This window comes from Antechinus flavipes, chromosome 1, assembly GCF_016432865.1.
Source record: "Antechinus flavipes isolate AdamAnt ecotype Samford, QLD, Australia chromosome 1, AdamAnt_v2, whole genome shotgun sequence".
In the NCBI taxonomy this organism is placed as follows: Eukaryota; Metazoa; Chordata; class Mammalia; order Dasyuromorphia; family Dasyuridae; genus Antechinus; species Antechinus flavipes.
In genome coordinates, this window is record NC_067398.1 from 353,332,301 (window position 1) to 353,356,200 (window position 23,900).

Genomic DNA, 23,900 nt, shown 5'->3' on the forward strand with positions numbered 1-23,900 from the left:
TACTCACTTGTATACATATTGCTTTGTAAACATTCTCAAGTTTTTTCATGACTATCGATTATTTCCATATAGTTTGTAAATTCCTTAAGAGGGGTCAAGTTTGTCGATTCTTCTTTATCTCCTCCACATCCTTAAATACCACATTGTTTCCTAACCAATGTTCCAGGATATTCTGATGTGCTATGACACACTTATGTCACAAGCATAGAGTGTCCTTACTCTGCCAATTTTTGACCTGGATGGGAGGCTGGAGATGGTATTAACTGAGATGAAAATAACAATTTTCTCATATTTGATGGCAAGGAGCTTCTAGCTTCAAATATACATCAAAAGCTATAAAAATATATCTTTTCCCAACAGTCCTGTGTAAAAATGGCAAGCTAAAATTCCCCTTACTTACCATTTGGGTCAAAACAAGGGTTCTTATGAAAATCCCACCTTTTATATTTAAGTCCTAATGCCAATATATCCTTATTCTTTTCCTATGGAGTCTTCACCTTCTGGCTCCCATCCACCCTACCCATTGCAGCCAATAAAAGCTTGCTGAACTGTTTGAATACATAGTGTTTGGATCCATCCATTAAACTTGAATATTTTGTTGCCAACTTACATTATGGAATATATTATATGTTAGTTACTTGAGGCAAAGTCTATGTTTTTAAAATAAGTTATCTGGAACTAAAGTTTTTCATATTTTCATACCTCTCAGTGAGCTGAGGTTCTTGGGCTGCTTCAAATTTCAAAAAGGAAACATTTATTACTGTTCCTTAACTTCCTCAGCTCAGCATTATGTGAATATTTTAAATTTACATATGAATGCATACATTTCCCAAATTTATGGAATATGTACTAATGCTGACCATGATATTCTTTTTATTGAAAATCTTCAATATAAAATAGCTTTAAAAATGAGAGGAAGATAATATATTACATTATTACTTCTGATATGAACACTTTTATGCTTTATGTAACTTTACCTCCTTTATGCTGTTTGTGTTTTATCTGTAATGTTTCATATTAGTCAGATTTCTACATTATTGAATACCTAATAAACAGTTTAATATCAAACACCTTAATAAGCTGTTAGACTGAGGGGAACATAATGTTGTTACTATTTGCTTGGCATATTTTTAGATTTTTTTTCTCATCATGCTTATTCATGTACAGTTTGGAAAGAGGATCCTGTTCTTTTCCACTCAGCCAAAAGTTCTTTTTGAACATCTTCTGGTAATTCAAAAAAAACTGCAGGGTCAATGCCAGAAGGAAAAGTAATTTCCTCCTCTGCAGATTCTTGCTCTCTGTTTTCTGTAAGACTGAGATGCTGAGAAACTGAGCCTGTAAGCTGCTTATGGCTATCAGAGGTGTGATTTTTGGAAAATAGTTGCTGACTTTGTAAGTTTGGGAAAGAATGGAATATAGACACAGCAGGGTTTGTATTTGAAAAATGGAACCCTTGGGATTCTTTAGGTCCTTGACTCATTCTTTCATCTCTCAGCTCACTATCTAAATAGTGAGGAGAATCCTTGCGGCTAAACAAGTAAGTGGAACCAGTGCTACTTAAACCTGATGTACCTGGTTCACTAGTAGATATAGAGGCTAATTGTTTGCTACTGGATAAATGATCTCTGGGATTTGAAACAATGTCATGCATTTGTTTTGAAGAAAAGAAAGATAACACCCCTTTAGAAGCATGTAATGGGCAACTCAAACTTCCCTTTCCTTGAATTTTTTCTCTAGTTTTGCCAGAAAGGATTTCTTCTTGAATATCTACTGGAAGCTGCTTAAAGACTTCATGGTCAATACCCTCAGGAAGTGAGTGAAATGGAAAATCATGAATTTCTTTTTCTTTAGTAAAATTTGTAGTATCTAATGGAGACTCTCCAGTTCTTATGCTTTCAATTCTTCCACTTGGTAGAAAATCCCAGTTTATCTCTTTGTCTTGTGAAAATTCTTCCATATGAGTATCTTTCATTTTCTAGAACACACAAAAATGTTAAAATATAATTATATGATCTCCTAGATAAGCTGCCCATGACACATCCATGCTACGATATTTCTGTCCATCTTAAGATATGAATTAATATACATTATTCTAGATATAAATCTGGGATTATGCACTTTCCCCCAATAGGCTTCAAAACCTTCTGTGATTACTTTCAAGTGCTAAGTATGATTAAACCATGGCAATCTAGCTCTAACATCATATGTTCACTCCTCACTTACCCTATGCCTCATGACCTAACCTTCCAGGTATATGAATCACTAGTAAGTTACAAAGTTAACATGCCTGGTTAAAGACAGAATTTTAGAGCTGGAGGGAGTCTTAGAGATCACTAAGTCTAACCCCTTCATTTTAGAGATAAGAAACTGAGTCCCAGGGGAAATTAAATGATTTGTCCAACATCATTTTAAAGATAAGTCCTTTCATAGTGCAATAAGAACAGTTATTTGAGAAAATTACTACTCTGAAGAATAATAGAAACACTAGAGAAGAAAAACCATTACTATGATATTTATCAAACATTATTACAAATACATAAAACATAATTTTTAAAATTTATATCCTATGTAACTTAAGGCCAAGAAGTTTTTTTAATATCTTGTCCTAAAAATGATATCTACACAATCTCACTGAATTTCTTGCTGTCTCCAGCATCATAATAGCATATAAGCAACTAGATATTATTTATATTATTAATATTTTAAAATTTAAATGCCTACTTAAACTTATAACTGGCATAGGCTCACCAAATTAATCAATCTTACTTAGTAAATCAGTCTTTAACATTCTAAATATTTGTTTTCACTTTAAAACCACATTTCAAAATTACAAATTAGTGTTTTAAAATAGTTCCAGTAACATATTATAATGAATAATAAATCACTGCAAACTAAGAAGTGAATTGGCAGCCTCATTCTACATGTGAATTATATAGTTGAAGACAGTATTTTTGTTAATCATTCCATTTTGGGTTGTCATAGTAAGGACCAACAAATTACTATTTTTAATCACTGAAAAATATCATTGACTTTTATCAGCTTTTACTATTGTCTACTTTTTACATGAATGTCATTCAATAGTAGATCTATATCAATGCTGCTATTAAAGCTCATATTATGCCAGGACATAGATAAGTGAATTATGAAAAAACATTTACTTCCTGCTAATATCAAATGGATGTTTATGGAAATGAAAATTGAAAGGCCTAGCTTTTAAGCTTGTTTTACACTATTCAATAGTGTCCATAAATTTATTCCTACTTCCAAAATTACCTAACTTTCTCTACTGCTATGCTACATGATGCATACCATCAAAGAAAACCATCAGCTATTTCAATCAATGGTGAAAATGTTCCATTACTAGATTAGATGAATAGTTAATGTTAAAATTCATATGCACAAGACTCTAGGATAATAGCACCTAGAAATATAAATGAATAAAAACATAACACAGAAAGCAGCACACAGCACCAGAGCTGGACCCTCATGATCTTAAACCGAACACAAAGTGAACAACCCAGTTTATTTCCCTGATCTCTGCACTTACATAAGAGCGCTTGCCAGAGTGTGAAGTTGTTGATGATGACGGTGTTAAATAAAATTCAATAGATCCTTTCTTAGATGTAGGTAGTGATTTAAGATTGGAGAAGCACACACTTAGAAGGGTAAGGTGAAATGGTATCTTCACATTTACCATATTTCGAAATAGTTTCATAAGTATATCAACCATTGGGGTCATAACATCATAATTTCCTAAATGAATTATTTAAAAGAGGTAAAAAAATGCATTTGAATGAATTATTAGAATCAAGAGCTTAATTATGAATAGATTTAAAGTGTTGATAAAATCAAGAAAAAAAACCCTGAGATATCTCACTATTAAATAGAAAGTGAAATGAATTACAGGTAGCATTTAATTCTAAAATTGCCAAGAGCTTCATCAAGTTTAAAGAAAAAAGGATTTTTGATTGCTTTTAAAACAAGTTAAGATTACTGACTGTAACAGAAATTAGAAGCAGTACAGTGCCAAAGAATAAGTTATTCTGACTCCTTTAAATAAGGAAGGCCTTTTTAACTGTCTTGTGTTTGAGTTTCTTTATCTGAAAAAGAGAAAATAATTAGTTTGACTTTTTTAGTGAAAAGTGGGCTGCTGGAACAACCCCTACTATCCGATTTAGTCACTTAGACTTTCTAAACCTCAGGTTCCTTTCCTGTAAGACAATGGTAATAATTCCTGTGGTGTCTGACTCACTAGGTTCTTGTGAGAGTCAGTAGATATGATGTATATTATAAAAAAATGCTACAAAACTGTGAAAGTAATAGATAACTATTTCCTATTATCATCATTATTGACTTGATTCCCACTGATTCCACTGCTATCTTTATATCGATCACTTTGGAAGCAAAATTAACTCATAGCCAAAAATGGCAGTAGGGAACCTAATGAATAGTTTTATCATTAAGATACTTGGAAGAAGGTAAAAAGACTTCAGGGAATGATATGAAAGGCCTAAAGAGCTGCCAGATAATTTTCATACATAATTTTACTGATTATTATAATAACTATAATTTCTGTTTGTATAGGATTTAAGGTTTACAAACTGCTTTGAAGTAGGTCTTACAAATGTTATTATTCCTGTCTTTCAGGTAAGAAAACTAAGGTTTCGGGCACTGAAGTTACTGACCTAGAGTCATGAAGCTTACTTATTGACAAAATTTGAACCCAGATCTCCTGACAGAAAGTCCAGTGCTCTTTGCATCAGAGAATATTGCCTTTAACACTTGGCTTATTCTAAAGAATGCTAAAATTAAAGTAAGTGTTTAAAGCTGCTTAGTTAGCCTACAAATTCTCCATATTTGAAAACAGTTTTCCTATATCCTGGCATAGACTAGACCTGGACACTATCTATGGCAGGGTAGCTCTACCCAAAATTCTTTTCTGACCTTGAAATTAAGCTTCTTGAGACTTGATATAACCAAGCAGTTGGTCAAGCAAATAGTTACTGCTAATGGAATATCCATGAGAGGAGAGGATGTGAAAAGTCCTTAAGTTTTTTCCTCCTTAATGTAAGATATTACTGTTTTCTTTTTCTTTTTTTTTTTTTTACTAATTTGTTTAAAAATGAATATTCTTTTAAAGATAATTCTTAATTATTATTTAAAGAAAAGGTGTTTTACCTGTGTTTCTGATTCAATTGTGGGACTACAAGGGTAGTCTGTACTTGTGATATAGTTCTACTCATTATTTAATTGTTGTTAAAAATTCAAGTGATACTCTGTACAACCAAATTTCTCAATACAGCGAAATTAAACCAATGCAAAAGTCTATTCATGATAAGGAAAGAATTGAAGAAGTCATTAAAATAAGCTCATACCTGTCCCTAACTTCTGAATTACATGAGATGGGATAGGACACTGACGGCTCTCACGGTTAAAATGTCTATCAGATGAAAACCGACGGATGATTAATCTTATTGTATGTGGCTTCCTTCCATCTTTACATACTCTGAAAATAAGGAACCATAATATTTAATAATTTCCAAATAAGACATAGTAACCCCTCACTTAACTTTGGAGGTCTCTTATCTATGAAACTGCAACTGTTACCAGGAAATTTAAAAGACCAAAAAGCAACAAAAATAATTATCATAAAGTCCATATACTTGTAAAATAGCCTCTCAAGCTCTCACTATTTAGTCTTAATTTAAACACAATAATTCTAACAAGCTTTTTATCTACTTTCCCAGGCCATAGGAAATTGGTACTGACATGCCGTCTAAGAGACAAAGTAAAAAGCCACTAATACAGAAGAAAGCAAATAAAATTTTAAAAGCAGTTATACAAAAAAGCATAATATTTTAGGGCCAATTAATTACTATGTAAATTGCAGCCAAAAATCAACTGTCTAGCAAAATTAAGCATTATTTTTCAGGGGAAAAAGATGGACATTCAACGAATTTCATTTATTTTCGATGAAAAGACCAGAATTGAACAGAAAATTTGTTCTTCAAACATAAAGCATAAAAGGTAAAAAGGAAATTAAAAACTTTTTTTTTAAATTAAAAAGTTTACATCCCTATATGAGAAGATGGTATATTTAACTCTTTGAGAACTGTATCTTTGTTAGGGGTATACTTAGAAGGTTTTAGGTGTAGTTTGATGTCATTGTGATGATATAAAAAAAGAAATTAGGAATGAAAAAGGGATTGTACTGGAAGAAGAGGAAAGGGGAGATAAAATGGGGTAAATTACATCTCATGAAGAAACAAAAAAGACCTATTACAATTGAATGAAAAAAGGTAGGGGGATGAGCATTGTGTGAACTTTAATCTCATCAGATTTAGCTCAAAGAGAGAATATCAGACTTAGTTTGATAAAGAAACTTATCTCACGAAAGTAGGAGGGAAAAGGGGAAAGGAAAAGGGGAAACTAACAGGAGGAAGAACATTAGAAGAGGAAAAGGATAAGAAAGGGAGGGAGGGCTGTAAAAGGGGAGGGCTATTTGAGGGAGGTGGTAGTCAGAAGCAAAACTGGGGAAAGAGGGAACGGGGGAAAGGAAAGAAAAAAGTATAATTTGGGAAAATAAGATGGCAGGAAATACAGAATTAGTAATTTTAACTATGAATGTGAATTAGATGAATTCTCCCATAAAAGAGAAACAGACAACAGACTAGATAATCTGACAATATACTGTTTACAAGAAACACAAGTAAAAGGCTGGAGCTATGCTTCAGTTGAAGTAAAAAAAGCAGGGGTAGCCATTCTGATCTCAGTTTAAGCAAAAGCAAAAATAGATCTAATTAAAAGAAATAAGGAATGAAACTACATCTTGCTAAAGGGTACTATAAATGAAATATGATAATATCAATACTAAACATATATATACTAAGTGGTATAGCATCCAAATTCCTAGTGGAAAAGTTAAAAGAGTTCCAAGAAGAAATAGACAAAAAAACTATACTAGTGGGGGATCATAGAACTAGTAATATCAAACCACAAAATAAACAAGAAAGAAGTTAAAGAGGTAAACAGAATTTTAGAAAAGTTAGGTATGACAGATCTTTGGAGAAAACTGAATGAGGACAAAAAGAAATATACTTTTTTCTTGGTGGTACATGGAACCTACACAAAAAGTGACCATGTATTAGGGCATAAAAACATCTAAATCAAATGAAGAAAGTCAGAAATGGTAAATGCATCTTTTTTCAGATCATGATGCAATAAAAATTACATGTAATAAAAGGCTGGAGAAAAAAAAAACAAAAATTAATTGGAAACTGGATAATCTAATTCTAAAGAATGAGTGGGTAAAATGTCAAGGAGTTTAGAATAACCTTAAGATGTGGATAAGATGATTTGCATGACCCAATTCCACAAAAGTCTTTCCCAGGAATAGGCTGAGTCATAACATTGGAGCTGGGTCATACTGGGTCATGCTGGGTCACACATCTGTCCTCAACTGATTGTAGCACTCTAAACTGTATAGTTATGCTGATCAGATGAGAACCTTGCTTCAAGTGGTGGGGAAAAGTAGAAAAATTCAACATTAGAGGCTCATAGTCAACTCCAACTGTCTCTGTAATCACTGCCTCTCTGCCTTTACCCACTAGATTTTTTTATTGTTGGATTCTTTCCTCAGTCCAAAGTAGAATACCACCATAATTTATACCCTATAAACCTGTAGTACAGGAAATCTAATCAAGGAATTGAGGAGTGGGGTACAAAAGGAACAATGTTCTAAAGAATGTATTTAAGTAGATCAGGTGGCAAATGGATCAGAAGTTGAATTTACTTGCCAAGCCTATGGTCCCAGAAGAAACTCAAATTCAAATTTTCATTCTTACACAGTACTAGTCAAATTTTCATATAACTTTATTTATTTAGAGTTAGCCATATCTTTATAATGTTAATAGTCTGAGAAAAGGTAGGGAGGGACTATAAACTGAAAGACTAAGCTTCAAAGAATTGTATATTCATTTCCTTAATTCCTCTTTAATCTAAGAATGAATATACATCTTCCAAGAGAGATTTAGAAAAAGACCCTGTAGATTACAGTAAGCTCAAGGATCTGACTTCTCTAAATCTTGCTCCCAATGTAACCCTTTCTTTCTTCAGGAAGCAGAGGCACATCAATTGTTGCTGAAAAAAAAGAATTCAAGTTCTTTCTTATTGTCAAAGAACAGATCAAAGTAGTCTTCAGGACAAGTAGAAAACTGTCAGTCCTGAGCCCTAATGTAGATATTAAGTTATTAAATTTTAACTGATAAAAGTAAAAAAAAAAAGAAAAAAGAAAAAAAAGGCTTATAAAAATAGATATATCATTTCTCTTGTTATATCATAAAATTCTATAGTTAATTCATCTTTTAATTTTCAGCTTTCAATTTAATCTACAACTTATAAAAGGAAATAATCAATTATCCTTTCAATGTACAACATATAGAATACAAATAAGATAATTCAGCCAGAAGGCAACTTACCTGTTCAAAAGTTTAGCAAGGAGTTCTTCAATTTTTTTTTTAGCTTCCACTTCTGATGAGCACTTTTTAAAGGAATCTTCTTCACTGAAGGACTAGAAAAATATACACAAATGTTAAAAGATTATTTCATACTCTGATAAACAATTTCTACTCTTAGAATACATATCAAACTTCTAAATGTGTAAAATAAGAGATTGTTCTAGATAGTCTAGAAATTTCTTTCTAGCTTTAAATCTAGGATTCTATGTTTCTAAATAAGGGCACTTATATAAATTCTTTACTAATATCTATCACACATTATTTTTAAGTAGTTTAGTTTCTTAGGGTTAGTTATATTTAGTTATATTTTAACAGTGTCTTTTAACCTAATGAGTGTCCTTAATAGGAGTAATATTCTCTTATGGAAAGCATTCTGGAATTGCTAAGGAAGTTGTCTGATTTGATTCTGTGCTCGAATACCAGTCTTTTGGAAGCTTCCTGGAATCCTGGGGCTCCAGTGACAGCTGCAACCCTACTGTGATTTCAGGAAAGCTCTGCTTCAGTTTCAGTATAATGAGGATATCATCAACCTCATTATACTGAAACTGAAGGAGAGCTTTCCTTCTTCCTTCACACCAGGCTGCTAAGATAACTTGATTCAAAAAGTATTTTATTGAGTGCTTTCTAAATAAAAAGCTGAATATGATAGAGATGGAGGGCAATAAAATACAGGGTCCATAGCCCCAAGAAGTTTAAAATCTAGCAGAGGAGACAAGGTGTATACATAAATACATAAATACATGAGCAGTAATGATAATAGTCTTTACAGTTTATGAAGCACTTTCCTCAAAATAATCCTCTCAGATAATTAATGAAAATCTATTTTATATAGTTAAAAGTTTGGGCTCCCTTTGAGAAGTTAATGATATGCACACAGTTTTATGGCTAGTAAATGGCAGGCAGGATTCAGCCCTTATGTTAAATCAAGAAATTTCAAAGTAGATAAATGGCCTTGATCTCAGGAAAGAACAATACTGAGTTACAGGGTTTTTTTCCTTTACTATGCCATGTTGCTTCTCTGTGTAAAGTGACACAATCATATTTGTATATGAAGATTGATCTGAAAAACTGTGTAAGAAGAATTAAATGGGGACGATATCAAAAACGGGAAGACCAGTCTTAGTAGTTTTTATAATAGATCAGCCAAGGTGATCTGGAGTAGGACTGTAGCTTTGGCAAAAAAGATAGCCTCAAAATAAACTCAGTTAACAACTAGTAGAACACATGCTCCTTGAAAACAGTCATTATCTTATTTACTTGTGTATTCCCAAAGCCCTGCACATAGCAGACACTTAGAAGATGTGTGCTGAATTTAACTAAATGATCATGGAAGGTAAAAAGACAGACAAATAAAAATTGGCATTGATGATGCCTGTAACAATGGCCACCCCATTAATAGAAAGACAAACATCAAGAAGATTACATTTGGAGATTTAAGATAATCAGTTTTAGCACAGCTTTATATTAGATAAGTAGGCAATGAGTTAGATAATCTTTAAGGTTCTTTCCAGTGTCATGATTCTTTGAGTCTCATGTTGGACATGTTGAATTTAAACAAAAACTGAGATCCAGAGGTTGAGCTGAAGACGTGAAGACTGTAAGTCGTTCCTTGGGTTTGATGGTATCTCAGCTCCAAGAGGCAATGAGGTCAGCAAGAGAAAGCAAAGATAAATAGACTAAGGACAAAACCCTGGGAGACAAGATACAGCAGGAGGAGAAAAGTAGTCAATGAAGAGTTTCTGAAATTACTCCAGAAGTAATTGTAGGAGAAGACAAAAAGAGCTGTGAATATTGTTAAATGAAACATCAACATAAAGAATAAAGAATGAGAAATGTCACTGGATTTGGCAATTTGGAGGTTAATAGTAACATAAGTTTCTGTAGAGTAGAGGAAAATAAAGCAATTGCATGGAGTTGAGAAGCTAGTTGCTGATAATCATCTATGAAAGCACTAGAGGAATGCACAGAATGTTTTTCAAGAAGTTTGCAAGCCAAAGGACCAAGGGATATAAGACAGTGAATGTGATCAGTATGAAGAAAGGAGGGGCACTGACTAAATAGCAGATAATGTTATAGAAGAGTGAGGAAAATTAGGTGAGATTTGAGCATATTTATAGGTAAAAAGGATAAGAGTCGTTATATAAATTAAATTTAAAATGTATGAAAAAGTATGGATGATGAAGAAAGGTCCTGGAAGCCAGAAGAAAATGAAATGGGACAAAGGAAGAGGAGTAGACCTTGGAAAAGAAGCTTCTTCTAAAAGAGGAAAAAAGGAAGAGAATATGAGGAAAGTCAAGGAATTTCAGAGTGGATAAATGGCCTTGATCTCAGTAAAGTAGATTTTGAAAACTATAGAAGTCAGGAGTGGGCTGCAGACTTGATAAGAGCAAAATAGGTTTGGAAGAACACTTTATAGAGAATATGATATGAAGTTAATCAACATTGAATAAAGACTGCCACACAACAGAAGATAATGATTGAAAAAATTTTAAATATTAAACAACAAAGCATGAATCAAATATAGAAGAGGCACACTCAAAAAATAAATTTACCTAAGGATTTCATCATGAAAGTGATTGAAAAGATTAAGAATGGGACACTAATACATTGCTGGTGAAATTGTGAACTTATCCAAATATTCTGAAGAACAATTTGGAACTAAACCCAAAGGGCTATTATAACTGTGCATACATACCCTTTGATCCAGCAATGTCTCTACTGGGCCTGTAACCCAAGAGATTATAAAGGAGGGAAAGAGATCCACATGTGCAAAAATGTTTGCAGCAGTCCTTTTTATAATGGCAAGGAATTGGAAACTGAATGGATGCCCATCAGTTGGGGAATAGCTGAATAAATTAGGGTATAAGAATGTTATGGAATATAATATAATATGGAATATTATTGTTCTATAAGAAATGATCAATAAAATGACTTCAGAAAAGCTTGGAGAGAAATTTGGAACACAAGGTTGTGCAAGGCTGAATGATAACTATTTTTGCATATATTTTGAAAATAAAAACCATTATTAAAATTTTTAAATTAAATAAAAGAATTGTAATAGTTTTTATAAGTGCCCATATTCTTGACATTTACATTGCACTGCTAATAATTTAATCCTCATACCATGTAAAATGTGTTATGGGCCAGAACTCTGAAACCAGAATTCTTATAAGGTGCCAACTCAGTGGAATTGATGAGATAATACTTATCTAGTTTAGCATGGTGATTAATAGTTCTCTAGTTCAGTATGATTGATTTAATCTTACAACAAATAATGGTTTCCTAGTGATCTAATGATTGGTTTATACTCAAAACAGAGCATATAAAGCTGCAATAAACTCAGACAGAGTCAGAGCCAGAGACAAACTTAGAAGGGCTTGGAAAGAGACTCAAAAGGGCCAGACACAGACTCAAAAGGGACTCAGACTCAGAGCCAGATTCATTCACTCCATCTCATACTACCATAGTGGCAGGGCTCTCCTCCTTAGCTTCTCCACTGTAACCAAGACTCCGGAAGGCCTCTAAGAAAGCTAGCCTGGGCCCCAGACAAGGAAACTAGACTGTGAAGGAAATAATAAAGGATTTGGACTTTAACACTTGGCTATTATTGTGGTGATTACTCTACTGAAAGGAAGGCTACCCGCTACCCAGAGACCTCCAGAAAACCAAGTAGAATATACGTTTTGGTGCCTGAATGTGGGACTAAGACTACGTCTGTGACCCAGAAATTAGGGTGAGTCCAAAAACAGACAAGAAGGAAACTTTGTTAAGGGCTAAAATAGTGTTTCTGCTAAAATGGAACAAATGTTTAGAAAGGAGCCTTTTCCACATCAAGGAAAATGTGTTGAAAGTTTAGTTAAACTCATAAAAAACCAAGGTTTGATTGTAACTTGGATGAAGATCACTGAACTCTTCAAAATATTAAAATACACATTTCTTTGGATCTTTAAGGAAAAAGAATTAGATTCAGATGAGTGGAAATTAGTAGGAAAGTAACTATGTGAATATTACAATGATAATGGCGCTGATTCAATTCCCAAAGAAACATTTTATACATATAACTTAATACAATTGCCTTTAAGGAATTATAAAAGTATTAGAATAAGGAAAAAGAAAAGAAGGTGCAGGAGGGGGAGGATACTGACATACTAGGAGAAAAGGATGAAGAATTAGACAAAAAAGGAGTTAAGTACAATTCTGATGAAATTAAGGAATGTGGTGCTTCACAGCAGGAGCCATTAGGGCATTCTCCATCTCCCCCCTCAATTAACCCTTCATAGGTAGGGAGAGAAGGGAGAGGGGGAAGGGCAGTAACACAATCAGCACCACCTATGAAATAGCCTATGACAAGATAAGAAAAGGCACTAGTTAAAGGTAAAAAAGAAGGGCAGGATATCAGATATATCTGATTTAATAGAGGCATACCCTGTGATAGAAGAATTTGATTTTTCAGGTCAAGCCAGGAGAAGATACACTTCTTTTGATCTGGAAATTATCAAAGATTTTGAAGAGTTGCATTATTTATGGGGCTACATCATCTTATGTTAAGATGTTATTAGAGAATTTGGCTTATGAAATTTTAATTCCTAGTGACTGGAAATCTATATCAAGGACATGTTTAGAATCTGGACAAAACTTGTTATGGCTTTCAGAGTATAATGAACTATGTAGAATACAAGCCCAATGAAATAGGCAAACTGTAGTTAATATACAAATCACCTTTGACCAACTAGCAGATAAAGGGTCAGTATGCAGATACTTCAGCACAAATTAATTACCTTTTGATAGCATATGATCAAATTGCTGCTGCTGCTGTAAAAGCATGGGGCTCCCTCCCAAGAAAAGATCGAGGGGAAGCCTTCACAAAAATAGAGCAAGGTCCAAATGAACCCTTTGCTGATTTTGTGAGATGTCTGCAAACGAGCTGTCATACAAACGATTGGAGAAAATGCAGCTACAGGAATTATGATAAGACAACTCGCTAAAGAAAATTCTAATGAGGTTTGTAGAAAAATTATATGGGGACTACACAAAGATGGTCCTTTAGAGGAGATCATAAGACACTATATCACAATGGGCACAAATGCCTTTTATATTGAGGCTATGATGCAGAATATGGGAAAACAGGGTCCCTCTTGGCAAATGACTTCCAGAGAGATTCATCAATGCTTTCAGTGTCATAAAGTAGGGCATCTGAAAGCTCAATGGAGGCATAGAGATAGAATGAGAAGTCAGGGTGAGAGAAGACCCAAAACCCTATGTCCAAAATGCAACTGAAGTTTCCACTGGGTCTCAGAATGTAGATTGACCCATGAAAATGAGAGGCAGGGCCCAGATCCAAGACCTCAAACAAAAAACAGGTAGGGCATTATGGCATGATGAGTTCACACCCAGAAAGTCTTTAGAAGTTCTATACTCTGATATGATCAATCAGCCAAAAAGCGATCAGATGGAAGAAAGGGATTACAATTGGGGAGAATATAGGCTTTTTAACCCAACAGAAGGGCAGTATCCAGTTCCAGCAGCCCCAAAGTAATTGCCAGGTGATGTGGAGAAATCCAGAAAGTGGTGAATGGAAGGGACTAGATAGGTTAACTGCTTGGGAGAAAAGGTTTGCCTGTATTTCTGCAGATGGAAAAGGAATCAGATGGGTGCCAACAAGCACCTGGAGATAGAAAAAGAGAAAAAAACCTCAAAACAAAGGAGAAGGCCTAAAAAATATTTGACAGTAAAAGAGCATGGCTGATAATGAGACTGTTACAGAACTTCAAAATCCACAGGAATCATTGGATTCCCTGAGACAGGATAAGACTGATTGATACAGGACTTTAAAATCTGCAGGAATCACTGGATTCTGGACACACGAAGTAATGGACAATAGATTGGTCTGGGATTATGGACATGTATAACTCCTCATATTGAGTCATATTGTTTGTTATGCATTACCTCTCATGTTGATGGATTTATGTATACCTGTTACAAGTGACACCCTTCAGAAACCCACTAATCTGGTTTGATTCCCCATTTCCTTTGGTTTTCATCTCCCTTTCTGAGATGTCAGGGAGGGCATGATCACCTCCTTTTTTGTGTTTTCACCCTTTTTTTGAGGAGTCAGAGAAGGCGTGATCACTTTCTTTTTTGGGGGGTTCTCACTTCCCTGAGAGGGCATGACCACCTATATTTTAAAACAAAAGAAAGCGGGAGATCTTATGGGCCAGAACTCTGAAACCAGAATTCTTACAAGGTGCTAACTCAGTGGAATTGATGAGACAATGGTTATCTAGTTTAGCATGGTGATTAAAGTTCTCTAGTTCAGTATGATTGATTTAATCTTACAACAAATAATGGTTTCCTAGTGATCTAATGATTGGTTTATACTCAAAATAGAGCATATAAAGCTGTGACAAACTCAGACAGAGTCAGAGCCAGAGACAGACTTAGAAGGGCTTGGAGAGAGACTCAGAAGAGCTAGATTCAAACTCAAAAGGGACTCAGAGCCAGATTCATTCACTCCCTCTCACACCACCATGGTGGTAGGGCTCTCCTCCTTAGCTTCTCCACTGAAACTAAGACTCTGGAAGGCCTCTAAGAAAACTAGCCTGGGCCTCAGACAAGAAAACTAGACTATGAAGAAGATAATAAAGAATTTGGACTTTAACACCTGGCTATTCTTGTGGTGATTACTCTACTTAAATGAAGGCTGCCCAGAAACCTCCAGAAAACCAACAAGAACATTACAAAATGCTTTCCTCCCTAGTAGTTTTACAATTTTGTAAAAGAGGATTTTTCCATGCTACTTCCTTTCAGTTTCCTTTAAAGTATTAAAATGATTATTTAATCTATCAATGGAATTCGCTTGACTGCAGCAAAAATTATTTTTCTTAAATCTCCTTTTATGATGTCAAAAACAAGAAATTAAAATAAATGTGCATTTACAGAATTCTAAAAGCTATAGTACTTACTGTATGCCAGGAACTATATTAAATGCTTTATAATTATCTCATTTGATGACTGCATCAATTTAGCAACAATTCTATCATCCTTTACCATAACTTCTATCTTTCTAATAAATATTTTACTTCCTAAGCATATCTATTATAAAATTGATTTTAGATCATTAAAAATATCAGAGAAGCTAACTAAGGAAAGCTATACAAAAATAGAAATTCAAAACTTAATTTTGTCTTTTGTGCAAATGAAAACTGGCTGTAATTTAGTCATTTTAGTTATGTAAAATAGTAAACTTTTCTAAATTGTCTTTGATTGTACAACAATTACTGATTTAATTCAACAAATTATAATTATATGAAGAAAGAATTGTTTGGTTAACCCCATCAAATTAGAAAAGTTTAGTTGTGACATAGCAAAAATCTTAACATTTTAATTGACTATAAACATAGTATTCAAAACTGTTTCTTTTGTTCTGAAAAATTACACAACACTACATTAAACATTTACCTGAGGTGGTCCTGAAGGAGTCACAGGGGAGTTATCTTCTCCAAAGCTGAGTTTCTGAATACGCTGAGCAACTGAAATTCCTAGTTCTTTCTCTAGGATCTCTGGTGAAAAGATTTGGAGATCATGGACACTATTGATACCCAATGATTCAAGGCGTTTAGTAGTTTTATAGCCAATACCTAATAAGAAAAAAAAAAAATGAAGTAATGCAGTTAATCATCCAAGCTTTTTAATTTTAGTGCAGAAATTTCCAAAGACCAAACTCATTCCAAATCAGGCTATAGTTCTGGGGAATTGTATTTCCCTGCAGAGCCTGGCATACTGCTATCAAAAGTGTTATTTTGAATGTTAAATGAAATGAAACTTTTATCTTATTTCAAATAACACTGAAGATATCAACAATTCACAGATATTTGTTAATTGTTTTGTCATTCAATTGTTTAGTTGTATCTGACTCTTCATGACACCATGATCCAGAGGGTTCTCCTGGTAAAGATATTAGAGTGGTTTGCCATTTCCTTCTCTAGTGGATCCAATGCATCCTTTCATTGGCAATCAGAGATGAAGTGGCTTGCCCAGAATCACGTGGCTGGGAAGTCTTCTAAGTCTAGATTTGAATTGAGATCTTCCTGACTCCAGGCCCAATGCTCTATCCACTGAGACACCAAGTGCCACTATTTTGCAATAAAGAATTTTTAAAAATAATTTAAAATTTATTTTATACAAGTACAAAATAAGAAAAAGAAAGAAAAATACTGCTATGTATATGGCCGAACGTGAGAGAATTCAATATAAAGCATTACATTTCTATTTCAAGAAAACCTATAAAATCAAAAAGGGAAAAAAATGAAAAAGAAAACAAGCAAATAAACAACAAAAAATTACTGTTTTAAAAGATATCTAGCTTTTCTTTCCTTTCCGGTAAGTTTTCTTTTTTATTCTGCTGTGCACTTTTTACTTTATTCTTCTCATTTCCAAAGCCAAAGATTACATTTATATATGTATGTGTGTATATATAAAATATCTATGTATTTTGTAGATAGATGTATGCAAACATATATATATATATAGCAGGCTGATTTCTCTAAGAATTCCTCTTATCCTTTCCCCCTTGTTTATCCCTGTGCCCTCTAATTTCTTTCTGAATTTATAAGATTTTTAAAAATCTCTTAGATTATTAATCACAATAATAGTGATTATTTAATAATGACTTCATATTTTTAATCATCTAGGAACAATGTTCCTTCTTTGACCTATTCCTGATGATAGTAGGGTTTCAGCACTCTCTGCCCTCCCCTTCTATTTCCTCCATATGAATTTTTCCTTTTTTTTTTGTCTCATTTGTATGAAATAATTACTCCTTTGTATCTCTACCTACATTTTAAAAAATTCCTTCATTATACTCATCTTATTATAAGCCTACCTTTCAAAATATCTAAATATGACAACCATAAAAGAACTGATACTTTTTTTTACATGTAAGAAGTAAATAATTTGACCTTATTTAGTCCCTTAACCTTGGTCATAACTCCAGCTCTTTTGCCCTATAAAATATAGTATCCTAAGACCTATGGTTACATAGTAACTGCTAGATATTGTGTAATTCTTATTATAAATATTTAATTTGTTTTTCTTGTTTCTTTATATTTTCTCTTAATAGATAATTTAAATAGAATATCTGGTACTAATGTACCAATGCAATTAAGAACTCAAGTTTCAAGAAGGGCATCCATACAGTATCTCATTTGATTTTCATAATAACCTTGGAAAAGAAGCAGAATATATATTTATTAACCATTTATTTTAAATAATAAGCTCTGAGTTTATTTTAGGTAGCATACCCAAGTCATAGCATGAATGCTGGAAGCAGGAAACAATTCCACATTTCCAAGTCAATCACTCATTCTACTATGCCATGCTGGCTTTCAGATGAATAAGAATGATCTACATTTATAAACTACAATTATTAAGTACAATAACACCTGTTACTGAAAACCAATATATTACAGTGGAAAATAACATGAATTTTTAATCAAAGTATCTGGTATTGAGTTCCAGCCCTGCCACTTAGTTAGCTAGTTGCCCTTCAGATCTGCGGGTCTTACTTTTTTTATCTTTAAGTGATGAGGTTTTATTATATCAGTGATTCTCATTTTTTTTAAATCTTAGGACCCCTTTACACTCTTAAAAATTACCAAGGATCCCAAAGAGCTTTTGTTTATATGCTTTGTTAGATATTAAAACTGGTAATTTTTAAAATACTTATTATTTTATATTACTTTAATTTATTTTGTTATTTATATTAAAATACTTATTAATTCTCTTTTTTTTCACAACTATGACTAATATGGCAAGAGGTTTTATATACTAGAACATATATAAATGATAATAAACTGCCTGCCATCTTTGGAAGGAGGAGGAAAGGAGTGAAGAAAAAAAAATTGGAACTCAAAATCTTGTAAAAATGAATGCAAAAATTTTCTAGGCATGTAAGTGCCAAGTGTATTAAATACTTATTAATTTAAAATAATAAACTCACTTCATGATAACATAAATAGTATAGTTTTTTTGTGGAAAATAACCATATTTTTCAAAACAAAAAAAATTAATGAGAAGTGCAGCATTGTTGGAAAAGGGAAAAGCATTTTAATAGAAAAAACAATTATTTTTGATTATTATTATAAATTGTTATGATGAAAATAGCTATAACTTCATAAGATCCATGAAAGGATCTCATTGATCTCTGGGGTCCTTGAATCACCTTTTGAGAAATACTAGAGTTGATGATCTTATATTTCCCTTCCCATTCTAACTCTATGATCTTATTATCACATATTTGGTAATCTTAAATACCTAGACAGAGGCAAAGGAATGCAATGATAAATGTGCTGGATCTGGAATTAGGAAGACTCATCTTACTGAGTTCAAATTTGGCCTCAGACAAGTCAATCCTACTTGTCTCCATTTCTCATCTCCATGAGCTGGAAAATAGTAAATCACTCCAATATTTTTGCCAAGAACACCCTAAATGGAGTCACAAAGAGCTGGACATGTTGAAAAATAATTGAATCACAACAAAATAACTAGATAACAAATAAGCTCCAGAATATAAACACAAAAGGCCTTAAACAAAATAAATGCCAATGAATTGAAACGCTGAAGTTTGTTGACTTTATTTTGAGAAAAATACTTTCTGCCTTTACTTAGAGTCTTACTATTATTTTAAGGAAAAATTTTAATGTTTATTTGTTTTCTCAACCCATGGTAGTCAGAACTAGCAAATTAGTACAGAAGGCTGCTGGGGACACAAAAGCTGAAAATAATCAAGTGACCAGTTAACATAATAACGGACACCAAAAATGAAAAAAGCAGACCCAACAATTCAAAAAATATAGCAGATTGTGGCTGTGTGAGAACAGAGAGTCCCATTCAGCATTTCAATATCACCAAAAAAAAGGTGGCATGGTAATATTCTGATAATCCTTATAATGCAGATGGCAAAGGGGAAGGGAGGAAGGGCATAAGCATTTATATAACAACTACTATGTGCCAGGCATTGTGCTAGGCACGTTACAAATATTATCTCATTCAATGTTGACACCGTCATAATTATAAGAAAAGTTTAAATTATCTTACACAGGAAGCCAGAGTAGTGTTTAATAGAATGATTTTCAAAAAACAAACTTCTAACCTAACTCTCCAACAATACAAAAAAATGTGGTGTTACTATTGTCAAAGGATTCAAATATTTAACCTTCTCAGAAAATCAAAGCAAGAGTGTCAGGAGAAAACAGTCTCCTACTTTATTATAATATATTCTTTGAGGGAATAGACAATGGCCCAGACATGATTAAATTTAACCAAATTATAGTATGCTTCTTGTTAATAAGGAATGTTATATTCATACTTTTATTGCCCATATAAAAGTATACATAGCAATCCATTCAGAAATTATCACCATATTTTCTATGTATTAAATATGGGTTGAAATTAGAGGCTTACTTTTTTTCCCCCAAATAAGTAGATCAAGTGAACAAAAATCTTGTTAAAAGCATGAAATACATTTTCATTTCTGAAAATTCAAAAGCAATAAAACATAAATACTTTAAAAGTCCATCTTTCTTACCTGGCATTTGTTTTATGTGGTCCAAACTACCAATGAGATCTTGACAACTTTCAGGCATTAAAACTGTTTGTTGATTTGGTTTAAAGGTACCAGAGACTAATTTGGACAACAGTTTATTTGAAGCCACTCCAGCGCAACCTGTGAGACCCAGCTGATTAAATATGGCTTCTCTCATTTCTGCCGCAATCTGAGATCCAATGAGCAATCTCACATGCAAAATGTCATTTAGGTTTACAGCTATAAGAACAACATACATGATTAAATGTTAAATAAGTAGCTAGAAGGAGAATGAGAAGCCATCCTTCCTTATATTTCCCCTCCTCATATTGCCATATATTTTGGCTTATTTTCCCTATTGCTCATAGGATTGTTATAAGCCAAACAGTGATACTATCATCTCATTTCAAGTATCTATAACATAGTTAATATGCTCTGTGGATATTCAATAAATAATTAGAGATAAGCCATTGGTCAATATGATTTTTTTTAAAAGAAGAAAGTCATATCACTAATATAAAAAAATGAAAAGGGAGAACATAGCACAAATGAAGATGAAATGAAAGCATTTATTAGGAGTTTTGTCTAGTTATATGTTAATATTTACCAATTTTAGTGAAATGGAACAATACTTACAAAAAAATAAACTGCCTAGGTTAACAGAGAAATCAGAATATCTAAACAAACTTATTTTAGAAATAAAAAGTGAAGAGATAATAAATGACCTTCCTAAGAAAAAAAGTACCAGGAGCAGATAAATTTATACGTGAATCTTATCAAACATTTAAAAATCAATTCCAATAATACCCAATATTATTCAATTAACTTCAATATTAAATAATTTGGGGGGAGGGGAAAGCAAAGGAGGAGTCCTACCAAGCTCCTTTAATGAAACAATAAAATGCTGATGCCTAAACCAGGAAGAACAACAGATAAGGAAAATCACAGACCAAGTTCACTACTGGATATGGATACAAAATGGTAAATAAATTTATAAGTGAATCCTACTGAACTTAATTAAAGATCAATTGCAATAATTTCCAACTAACTCCAACATTAAATGATTTGGGAAAAAAGGCTCCTTTTATGAAACAATATAGAACTGATGCCTAAATCAGGAAAAGCAACAGAGAAAGAAAATTATAGACCAATTTCACTATTGAATATGGATACTTTGGGACGTGAATACAATGGAATACTACGCTCCAAAAGAAATGATGAGCAGGCTGATCCCAGAAAAGCTTGGAAAGACTTACATGAACTGATGTAGAATGAAGTAACAGAACCAGAACCCTTCACAGCAACAACAAAATCATATGAGCAAGCATTATTTACTGAGGATAAGCTAAAAGCCTTCCTAATAAGATAAGAAGGTAAAACCAGCAAGTCTCTTATCACCAATATTATTTAATATCATGTTAGAAATGCCAGCAATAGCAAAAGAGAGGAAAAAAAAAAAAGAAACTGCAAGAATTAGTGTGATCAATGAGGTAACAAACTATCTCTTTTGCAGATGATATGACAATATAGTTGGAAAATCCTAGAGATTCAACTAGAAAGTTATGGAAATAAATTTTAGCAAAATAGTAGTATGTAGGAAAAAAACCCATAAATCTTTAGCATTTCTACATCCAACAAAACCCTGCAAAAAGGGATAGTAAGAAATACCCATTTAAAATAACCATAGACAATATAAAATACTTTGGAGTATACCTATCAAGATAAACCCAGGAGCTATATAAAATACTTTTTGCACAAATAAAGTCAGATTTAAATAACTGAAAAAATATTAATTGTTCATAGATTGTAGAGGGCTGAAACTTTGTGTACTTGAATCAGACAACCGAGCACTTAAGGCTAATTACCTATTCGATATGAGGATGACTCTATTAGCATATGTTTGGATAGATGGTTCTTCTCACAGTTGATGCTGGGTGAATGTTTGGTGTTAAGATAATCATAGGCAAGGATTAGAGGGTGGGGTGAGACAAGCCAGAATCACTTTGTGGCAAGATGAGGAGGAGAGAGGCTATTTGACTTTGGACTCAAGAAGCCAAGGTACATCATTGGCAAGTCTTGTGGCAGTTTGTCTGTCTCTTTTACTTCTCCCCTTAACGACCAAGGATTTTAATTTATCCTAACTCTGGCTGGCCTCGAGGCCCTCCAAAGAATTAGCTCATATTCCACAATAGATGGACAGTCAATATAATAAAAATGACAATTTGACCCAAATTAATATATTTATTCAATGTTCTCCCAATTAAATTAACAGAATTTTTTTTGAGTTAGGAAAAAAATAAAATTCATTAGGAAGAACAAAAGTTCAACAATATCAAAGAATCAATGAAAAAAAGTAAAGGAATAAGGTTTAAGAGTACCAAATCTTAAGCTGTATTATAAAGAAGCAATTATTAAAACTATCTAGTACTGGTTAAGAAAAAGAAAAGCCGATCAGGAGAAAACAGCAAACTTAACAATATATACTAGTAAATTATAATTGTGCTTGATAAATTTTAAGGATTTAAACTTTTTACCATACAGTAAAAATTATTGGGAAAACTGGGATGCATTCTAACTTCTACTAGGTATAGAACAATCACCATCTTATACCCTTTCCTAAGATAAGATCAAAATGAATACATGACTTAGATATAAAAGGAGATATAAATAAATTAAAAGAACATGGAACTTATTACTTTTCAGACTTACAGATAGTGATAAAGAACTGCTAGAAAGCACTGAGAGTTGGAAAATGGGATAATTTTGATTACATTAAATAAAAAGGTTTTATACATATAAAATCAATATAGCCAAGTTTAGAAGGAAAGCAGAAAAATTTTATTTAGAGTTTCTTGAATAAAGGTCATAGAACTCAGAATAGGTTGGCTGTTCACAATTCCTTTGAACAATATTGCTGCTACTATATACAAATGGTTCTGTTCATTTTTCATTATTTTATGCAAGTTTTTCCATTATTTTTCTAAGATCAATTAGTTCATCATTTCTTATTCCATCACACTTATGTACCATAATTTGTTTAGCCATTCCCCAATTGATGGATATTCCTTGCCTTTCCAATTCTTTGCCATCACAGAGAGAGCTGCTGTAAATATTTTGAAACATGCAGGTTCTTTTCCTTTTCCCCTGATCATCTTGGGAAATAGATCCAAGAGAAAATAGAGAGAAAGAACTATTGGATTCTTCATTTTGTTTCTTTTTCTCCTTAGAAAAAGGTAAAATAAATATGGCTAAATGGAAACATAAAGCAGGATAGGAGATCACCTAAGCACTTTAAATTAATTCAAAATGCCAGGCATGGAAAAATATGTCCTAATGAATTGAAAGATATTTCAGAAATAAATGATTACAGAATAATTTTGGTAATGTAGGGTCTTGAAACTATAGTTTGATGGCAGCAGCAAAATTTGAGAATGTATTAAACAGATGAATTTTGGGTACTTAAAAAAGCAAACAGGGTTACCAAGGGTTTGCTAAAAGCAAGTCACCTCAAACTTGACTAATTTTTTATGAAGATCTTAAGAACTCCACATGTAGTCTAGGTTTCAGAAATAAAAATAATAATGATGATGATGATGATGACAATTAAAGACTAACTTGAAAAGTTATTCTTATGGAAAAGATTAATAAAATGGCTTATTTTGTCTGACTTTAGGCCTTTCCATGAGAGCTAACCATTCCTTCCCATGCAGGAAGTGAGGAGGGTAGGGGATTCTGAAGCTGCTAAGGCTAGTTGATTATAGGCTTAGACTCAGGAAGACTTGAGTTCAAATTCTGGATAAGTT

General features: G+C 32.9%; 1 protein-coding gene across 2 annotated transcripts in view; it reads right to left on the bottom strand.

Annotated features, from left to right (window-relative positions):
* Positions 1 to 853: 853 nt before the first annotated feature.
* Positions 854 to 23,900, bottom strand: part of POLI (DNA polymerase iota) — a 32,665-nt gene continuing 9,618 nt past the window's right edge. The window contains exons 5-10 of one of the 2 annotated variants that reach the window (XM_051969608.1): positions 20,101 to 20,337; positions 15,975 to 16,153; positions 8,478 to 8,569; positions 5,376 to 5,506; positions 3,548 to 3,753; positions 854 to 1,975 (exon numbers count right to left, since the gene is read on the bottom strand). In XM_051969608.1, the coding sequence (XP_051825568.1) occupies positions 1,154 to 1,975; positions 3,548 to 3,753; positions 5,376 to 5,506; positions 8,478 to 8,569; positions 15,975 to 16,153; positions 20,101 to 20,337 (1,667 nt within the window). In that variant the 3' untranslated portion in view covers positions 854 to 1,153. The remainder of the gene's footprint in view (positions 1,976 to 3,547; positions 3,754 to 5,375; positions 5,507 to 8,477; positions 8,570 to 15,974; positions 16,154 to 20,100; positions 20,338 to 23,900) is intronic. The other variant, XM_051969609.1, reaches the window with a different exon arrangement.